Source organism: Opisthorchis viverrini, assembly GCF_000715545.1.
Source record: "Opisthorchis viverrini unplaced genomic scaffold opera_v5_602, whole genome shotgun sequence".
Classification (NCBI taxonomy): domain Eukaryota; kingdom Metazoa; phylum Platyhelminthes; class Trematoda; order Opisthorchiida; family Opisthorchiidae; genus Opisthorchis; species Opisthorchis viverrini.
The window spans coordinates 64938-74252 of NW_008752264.1; the positions used below are offsets into that span (position 1 = coordinate 64938).

The window sequence follows — 9315 nt, forward strand, 5'->3', positions numbered from 1 at the left end:
AAAACAAAGTATTTGGAGTGACGTTCGGTAACCTTGAAGGGGCCATCATAACAGGATTGGAGGGGTTTCCTCGTTGCGTCATGTCGGACAAACACAAAAGATGTAGAAGAGAGATCGGCTGAGATGTGTTCTGTTCGCGTTGATCGTCTGGTCGGTGTCGCACGGAATTCGGACATATGCTGTTTCAGACGGGTGACGAATGTCACGGGTTATTCGGGCTGTGCGCTAGAAGGGGAAACCAGTTCACCGGGTAAACGGGAAGTTGTACCGTACACTAGGCTGGGAAACAGTGAAGATCCTCCCTAATAGTGGAGCGAATAGCGAGCAAAATGAGTGATAAAGAAGAGGGTCATGAGGATGGGTTCATTTGGGCAGTCAATGCAGCTCTGAGGTATCGATGGAAACGCTCAACCAGGCCGTTGGAGCAGGGATGATACGCGGTAGTCGATATGTGATGGAAACCGAATAGTGTAGAAAACTCACGGAAGATATTACACTGAAATTGTGAACAGCGATCCGTAGTAACGGCGAAAAGTATGCCGAAATTGCTCACCCAGTGCGGCAAAAATGAAAAAGCAACCGTTTCAGTTGAAGTATCCGAAATGGGTACAGCTACTGGCCAACGGGTAAAACGATCGATCATAGTGAGAATATGCGTGAAACGTTTTGATGGGGAAAGCGAGCCAACAATGTCGAGATGGACGTGTGTGAATCGAGCATCAGGAACGGCAAATGAATCGATAGGTGATTTTGTATGCCGATTTACTTTACTGGGTTGACAAGCGATGCACTGTTTGGCGCAGTATGTCAGGTCCTTATTCATGAAGAGCCCAACAAAGGGTGAACTAATCTACTTCCTGGTTTCTCTGATTGCTGGATGAGAATATCCATGGAAGTGGTCGAAAACAACCCGTCGAAAGGCTTCGGGGACGATTAAGCGAGCTGGGCCTGTAGACATATCATAAAAAATGGTTCCGGATTAGAGGGGTAAGGGAATTGAAGAGACTTGAAATGAAGGGAACGATAGAATGGGTAAAAATAGGATCACTGTTTTGAAGGTTCGCCAGCTTGGCTAAGTCCAACTGTGTGGAAGGGTGAAGAGTGTTGATGTCAGGACGGGTTAGGGCATCTGCGACGACATTGTCCGAACCTGGAGTGTACCGAATGTCGGTATTCAACTGTGAAATGTAGTCCAGATGGCGTATCTCGCGTGGTGAATATCGATCGGGCTTGGCGTTGAACGCATGGTCGGTTTGAATGGTAAACGATCTACCCTCTAACAGGTACCGGAAATGGCGAATAGCAAGGTAAATTGCGAGTAATTCACGATCAAAAGTACTGTAGCGCGTTCGGACAGCCTGCATCTTCTGCGAGAAAAACGCGAGTGGTTGAGAGGTGTTGGTAACAACTTGATGAAGCATGACACCGACGGCAGCGTTCGAAGCATCAGTCGTCAAAATCAGCTTTGTGCTTTCGTGAGTATCGAGGAAAGGTAACTTTGTGGCCTGAGCAATGGCTTGTTGGCTCTTTCGAATGCAGCAATGGCGGCGGGGTCAAAGTAACAGATTTTTCTTTGGAGCCAAATAGATCGGTCAGTGGCTTCAAAGTATCTGCGCAGTGAGGGATGAATCGCCGGTAGTAGCTGATGATACCTATGAAACGACGAAGTTGGGTGAGAGTGGTGGGTATGGGAAAAGACTCTAGGGCCAAAATGCGATCGGGTAATGGTGAAATACCTGTGGCGTCAATGTGGTGGCCAAGAATATCCTGGCTAATAACACCGAATATGCATTTATCAATAGTTAAACGTACATTGTAAGTGGAAAAACGTTCAAACACTGCTCCGAGATGAGCTGCATGTTCAGTTTGGGAGGTGCTAGCGACTAAAACATCGTCAAGGTAGGCATACAGAAACGGTAAGCCGCGTAAAACCTCGTCCATGAAACGTTGAAACTTTTGGGCTGCATTTCGAAGACCAAAGGGCATACGCGTGAATTCGAAAAGGCCAAACGTTGTTGTGATGGCTGTTTTAGGAATTTCATCCGGGGCTACGGGTATGTGGTAGTATGCTCGTACGAGATAGAGCTTGGAGATGTTTGTGTGGCATAGGGCACGTGCGAAATCGTGGATATGTGGGATGGGGTGCCTGTCTGGGATAGTAGCGTTGTTGAGAGAACGGTAATCTCCACAGGGTCTCCAATCACCTTTGGATTTCTTAGGAACCATATGTAGGGGTGATGACCAATGACTCGGTGAAGGGCGGATGATGCCGAGTTCGAGCATGTGTTCGAACTCGTGTTTTGCGATTTGTAGCTTATCCGGATGAAGTCGGCGGGGGTTGGCATGGACAGGTGGACCTCTCGTCTGAATGTGGTGAACGACGGAATGAGTGACCGGTTGGGTGTACTGACATGGGTGAGTAAGGGTTGGAAAATCCCTAAGTATGTCAGCAAAATGTGAATCCGGTAAGATAACGCGGATACCTGTGGATGAAGTTGGGGCACTAATTCCGTTGACTGAGAGAGATGTAAGCGTGTCTATAAGACGTTTGTGTCGCACGTCGACAGATAGACTGTAATGGGTCAGGAAATCTGCACCGATGATGGGTTTTTGGACGTCGGCCAAAAGAAAGATCCACTTGAACGCACGTCGCAATCCAAGGTCAAGTGTGAGGGAACGTTCGCCGTATGTAGCGATGCGGGTACCGTTGGCGGCTTGTAAGGAGGAAGAAGGAGAATCGCGAAGTGGATTCTTATGTGGTAGCACACTAACTTCAGCTCCCGTATCTACGAGGAAACGTAGACCACTTGAACGATCGGTGATGTGGAACAGGCGACTAGTGCGAGGAGGGCCACAGACAGTCGTCATTGTTACTGACTGGCCGGGGTGTTTAGAGGGGTGTTGAAACGTGGCTTGAAGGAACAAGGTGGTTGAAACTTGCGTGCTTTTGGGCCATAAGATTGGTGATACCAGCACCAAGAGGGACGGACACGAGATAACGATCTGGATCATGATCGTGGTCGATGCCTGTTGATCTCTAACCGTTGTAGGCGATCGGTCAAAGCATCAGACGTGGCGTGTAGGTGCGATATAGAAGCAAGAAGCGGGCCGGAATCTGTAGCAGTGGGCGCAGGGCGGGAGACGGAGTTTACGGGGTTACTGGGGTATGTTTCGTGTATCTTATCCGCCATGTGTGCTAGCTGCTCCAAGCTGTGGTCATCAACGAAAGCGCTGATGACGTGGGACATGGAGGGTGGGGGTTTGTCGAGCCATAATTGGGTCATGATTTCCACCGCTAGAGGAGACTGCGCATGTGGCCAAGCATTTGTGATGGCGATCTGTCCCCAAGTTCGACAGTGGTGAATAATAATAATTACATTCTCGACTAAATCCGCTGAATCAAAGCGTGCTTCCATAGTTACCGGGCAAAAGGAACAGAATTGCGACGAATTGAAAGAAAAAGCTCTCAAAAAATATCTAGAAATACTCGGGCTCACCAAATCTGTAGTGGTCTGGCTACCCAATAAGTTAGTTTACCAGGTGTGTGGCAAAGAATTAAAAATAATTACGCTAGGTTGGGTATACAAAAATAAAGAGACCAGACGGAACAGACCCACTAACAATTGTTCTCTTTAAAATAGTTCGTCGTTGGCCCAGGTCAGCGAATAAACAATAATCCAATTATGCTGGTCCAGCGGTCTTCTTCTGAACAGTTCCCACATATAATAGATTCCGAAGATGTCTGAAATGTTCTGGTACCAGAGCTAGTACATGAGACTCGCGAATGACCGCTGCAAGCGCGAGCGAAATCAGAAGAGAGAGTTGAAGCACGTGGCCACGCTTGTATTATGTGAAATTGTGCAAGTGCGCGTTTTTTGTAGTTTTTCGTTTTTAAACAAAAGTCGATTATGCAATTGACGAAATACGTAGTGTAATAATGGAAGTAAAATAAAGGTACAAAACGCCGCACATGTTACGGGGAGAAACGGACCGATGGTCAACGGTCGCTACTACCTGTTGGACGTACGAAGAGCACGATGACCATCGAAGACCATTAAATATTACTGCCCTGCATGCTGTACTTGGGTATGCGAAGTCCCAGCGAGTGACCTTGAACGGAATGGGCGGGCGAGACCGACTCAAGATCCAGTGAATCTCTTGGTGGTTCCGCCCTTCAGGCCCTTCCCACCCCATTGCATTCCTCACTTGCTTGTGCCAAGGCCAAAGGCGCGCCGTTGAATGAAAGGTGTCTGGCGTCCAGGATATCGTTTGCACACGAATTCCCTTGTCACCACAGCTACACGTCAGCTATGCTTCCGGACGTGCTTCTCGGTATTCTAGATGTTCTTCGAGTTCATCCGTATTTATCCAGGAAGAAGTCACTATGAAGTAAGTAGTTACTACTTACTTTGTCGTAATTTGTCGTCCGCCACTATAGTGGCGGACGACAAAGTACCCTTCTGGTCTTATCGCCTCGTTTGCACGGGGAAGCCTTGCTGTACTAGAAGTTTGCTATCAGCCCGCTCGTTTCAATTTTAGATGGTGCGTCTCGCTTTCGTTCATCAACTACTTCGTTGACAGGATATTAAAGTCCCATGAGCTGTTCTGGTGTCTGAAAAATTTGTATGCAGCATAGGTGTTTCTTCGCCTATGGAACAACGTAGGTTGTTTCGAAAACTTGGGCTGCTGGGAGGACTATTTAAACAATGATGTTGATCATTTAGTGCAGATTTTTGTGATATCCCGTACGTATGCTGAGTTATAGAAAGGTCGAAGCGTGATAAGCTGATTTGTCAAATTTTTGAGTCGAAGGCTTAAGCTGGGCTTTCTAAAACCGACTCTTTTCGGGCCTGGCAGGTTAGAGGACCATATATTTGAAGGGTTACTCACTCTACTACTGCCTTAACCTTTGCTCACTATGCAAACTGATTTGGGTGGATAACTTGTTTGCCAGCGGCATAATCCTCAGACTCCCGACCCGTTAATTTCAGCATAATCCATCCTTGAAGACAAAAGAGGAGCCTTCAACTTGACCAGCGGGCAGTTCATTTTCAAACCTTTGTATCCTCCAGTGTTGACGTCTGTTTTCTGTTCGTATGGTCCTACCTTAGTCTTTGATGTTAACTCAAACTAGGAATTATCGTGGCCCACCCTTGTGTCCGTAAACCAATGGCCGCGGTCGCATTTGGCTATAGGGTTGAATGCCCTCTGCTAGATTATATTTCGTTAAAGAGTCTTCTTCGTTCAGTTAACTAGCTCAATCGGGGTCAACGCTAGCAAATGCTTGAATAGTCGGTGTATGACTGCTGGATTCTCCCAAGAGTCACTAATCCGTTGAGAACACCGAATTAGTAATGACTGGGTACATTGAACAGTTCTCGGAGTGAAGAATTCAGGTGATAGCTGATCTGTTGTCACTCCGCAAAAGACACTGACTTCATGACGTGTTTCGAGTGCCAGAGAAGTATCTATTCCACAGAGCTTTTTCATCTAACCAATCATGGTGTGCCAACGGTGTAGGGGAGGTCAGAGTAGAACCAGGTAGCGAAGCGCATCACTCCTTACGAGGACATTCTGCCTCGTGCTTGTATTGCAGGTAAGCTCCATGACCCACTGAGCTACACTGGGGAGTGTATGCGTGGCACTCACGTCCTCATACCGGTTTGGTCTATTGGTGGAGATATCATTAACGGTCTCTTGGTGTCTCAGATTGGGGGTTGAAATATGTGCGCTGACTTGCTCTTTAAAAGCATAGGCTGTAATGGTGTTGGGGCTATCAATATCCCCAAAAAGACTTTTTATGTGTGTTAGCGAACTTCCGATGTCATCTCCAACAACATCTAGTACGCTGTAAGTGTTATCCAACATTGCCAATCAGCATGGGTTACCGGAGTCCATAGTCTCAGATAATGGTTCGCAGTTCACCGTCTCTGTGTTCCGCGACTTTTGCACTCGACATGCGGTGACACACGTTCGTTCACCGCCGTACCACCCACAATCGAACGGCCAAGCAGAAAGGTTCGTCGACATTCAAGAGGGCCTTGCTTAAGGCTCGAGGGGAGGAGACATCCGTCGAAGCCCTTCAGGGATTCCTGTTTGTGTACCGAACGACCCCGAATGACGCTTTGGCAAACCACCAGTCACCTGCAGAGGCACTCATGGGCCGTAAACTTAGAACTGTGCATTCTTCCATGTTGCCAACACAACCTACTGAGTCAAGGTCCATACCGGTGGCAGTTGGAACTCCATTCAAGGTGGGAACGCCCGTGCTTGTCCGTGACTATCGCCCAGGACATGATTCATGGATTGCAGGTCGTATCCTGCGCAAACGCGGTAGTGTAATGTACGACGTGTCGGTTGGTCAAGACACCTGGACCAGACATCAAAACCAACTCCGCTTTAACAGCACGCCCTCAAGTATTTTCGGGTACCCCACCGTTGGACATATTGCCCGGTACTTTTGAGCTGAAAACTGAGACAGCTTCGAAAGAAGAGAGTGTGACCGGCAGCTCAGTATTTGGTCCAGCACTTCTTCCCAGGCGGTGGACAGACCGACGCCGCCACCAGCCGGAACACATCCAGGTCGACCTCCGTTGAGTATGTTACTGATTTTTCACGAGGGGAGGTGTTGGGGATATCAATATCTCCAAAAACTCTGTATTTTCATGGGTGCTAGCGAACTTCCGGCATCTTCAAGGTGAAACTATATATATATATATGTGGGAGCCTGGATCAAGCAACATAGCTGGGGATAAAATATTGCCACAATCCGCATATCATATCGTTTGCTCGTTGCGTGATCGAACCGTAACACAGGGCGGCCTTACGCCAAACACCGCCGTATTACAGTTGAGTTTTTGAACCAAATATTTCGGCTTAACCCCTGACACTTCCTATTTAGGTCTGGGTGACCTGGCAGTATCTCAGCCAACGTACATCCATGATTTGCACACTTACAAGTGGTCTCATGCCACATAGGCTGTCGCGTAGTGCCATCAGCTGGATCGCCTCGCTTGCTACATTCATCGGAACTGATGAGTGAAAGACAACCATCGACGCGTCCCTTCTTTCTTTTTCGAATATTCGCTCTTCTCCACGCTTGACCTTTTTATGGTGATGTGTCCGCAGGCCCATTCTTTGGAACTGACATCCGTTCGCCAACTATAATCATTGAATCTGCTGCCACGGCCCCAGACACTTCAGTCCTCGACTATCATATCACCTGGCAGCCTGAAACAAGCTGCACCACCGACTGCCCTTTTGCATACGGTGAACTACCTTTCTATTGGTGTCTGCTGTCTCTGAAACAAGGATTCAATATCCAAGTACCCCTGGATAATGAATTTGGAACCCTCAACGGCTTCGGAAACAAGCAAATGCATTTCGTCCCTCAAGCAACACCCAGCTGCTAGCCCTGACCTAATTCCACCCGTTCTGTTCAAAGGCGGGTGAAATCCCCAGTCGGTGCTTGTGTAACTTATTTGTCTCTTTCTGGGCGAAAGAGGCCGTCCCAGCTATGTGGTGTGAGTCGATAGTAGCACCTATGTTCAGCTTGAACGCAAGATTCAATGACATTGATCGTCTTTCTCATCTTTCTACTGACCACTAGTTGTTCCTAAGTAGTGCTGAGTTCAGCATTATAGACACCTGTATACTAACATATACAGGGCAACGTTGCACTATCTTAGCCCTCCTGATTCCTTCAGGTGGCATAGCAACTAGGCACCGATTCGACTGTTCCAGCTATAAAGTTTCATCCACCTGGAAGGCGGCGTTTGAACTCAGCGTACGTGGCTCAAGTCCAATAGCGCAAAGCAGGATTTCTTCCCGGTAAGGACGCATCAACTACGTCTTCACATTACGTCAAGTACTTAAGCGACGTCACTCATACCGCCGATAAGCTTTGACAGTTCGCCCTGACTTCAAAGCTGCCTTCGACACTATGGATACGTCAGCTCTTTCACATATCCCTGGCGAACGAGGAGTGGCATTGTAGTTTGTCAGTATTCTACCTGTTATTTATTCCCATGTGGTCACGGTAGGGTTTACAACGAGCTATCCGAAAGCTTCCCGCAATCAGCGGGGTCCTCCTGGGATATTATTTCCCACAACGTTTGTCGCTGACTCTCCTAGAGGGCACGAATTTGTTTCGAAGTCGCACTTGTAGAAGGATCGAGTGAGATTATGCGGATACATTTGTGTTAGCGATCGTGCATCTGCACAAAATCTACAACTGTTGGAGTGGTTTCCTTGTATCGACGTGCATTTTATACTCTAAGTGTAAGGTTTTACTTCGGGACTTCCCATTCCCACGTACCCCTTCAAGACTTTGGAATGATGAGTTTGAATTCAGTGACAAGTTCACTTATTTTGGTTGCTGCCTAAGCAGTGACTGCTTTGTGACAGATGAATTCGGCGAACACATCAGTGAAGCTGGGGTGGTATTTGCCAGCTTGGGTCACCTTTGGCGTCGGAAGCAAATGTCACTGAGGTTAAAGGAACGCGCCTATAATACCACTATGAGCCTAGTCCTACTCTGTCTGAAATTCGGCCTTTCCGATCTGAAGAACCCCAAAAAGCTTCACATGTTTGATCACCGATGTCTACGTAAGATATCGGGCATTAACTAGCTGCAGTATATACGCAATGAAATGGTCCGTAATTGAGTACTAGGTGGTGGGTTGGATTCGCTCGAGCAGCAAATAGGGTTCACAAAGTTACTGTTGGGGCATGTATTGGCTCCTGACGGCTGTCTATCAAATGAAGTCCTTCAAAATTTTGGTAAGGTGTTCGTGGAAGACAGGCCGTAACGTGACAACGCAGAATAAAAGCATCTACGACCAAGTTGAGTACTTTGGGATCTTCGTGAGATTCTGGGTGGAAGCTACGTGATTCCCCCTGTACGTGTAGGAATCCCTGCAGGAAGTGGTATATAACCGATCCCAGTGGCGAGGTTGCTGTCGCCTCGTAGGCGAACTGTCTAGCTAACGCTTGCTTATCGTGCGCTGGGCTTGTGTTGGTTAAGGCTCACAAAGGACCTTGGGTCAATCCCGCTGATGGTGTCTTGCTCTAGGGTGATGCTCAGATGCATCCTATTAGTTTTAGAGAATATGGCCCTCGCATAAACGTTCTCATCATCATCATCATCGTCATCATCACTGGGCTTGTTTAAGGCTCACAAAGGACCTTGGGTCAATCCCGCTGATGGTGTCTTGCTCTAGCGTGATGCTCAGATGCATCCTATTAGTTTAGTTTAATATGGCCCTCGCATAAACGTTCTCATCATCATCATCATCGTCATCATCATCATCATCA

General features: G+C 47.6%; 1 protein-coding gene across 1 annotated transcript in view; it reads left to right on the forward strand.

The window, feature by feature from the left end:
* Positions 1-2577: 2577 nt before the first annotated feature.
* Positions 2578-9315, forward strand: part of T265_15558 (hypothetical protein) — a gene marked incomplete at both ends in the record, with an annotated part of 76293 nt that continues 69555 nt past the window's right edge. Inside the window, one exon of the mRNA XM_009178601.1 lies at positions 2578-2717. Within this exon, the coding sequence (XP_009176865.1) occupies positions 2578-2717 (140 nt within the window). The remainder of the gene's footprint in view (positions 2718-9315) is intronic.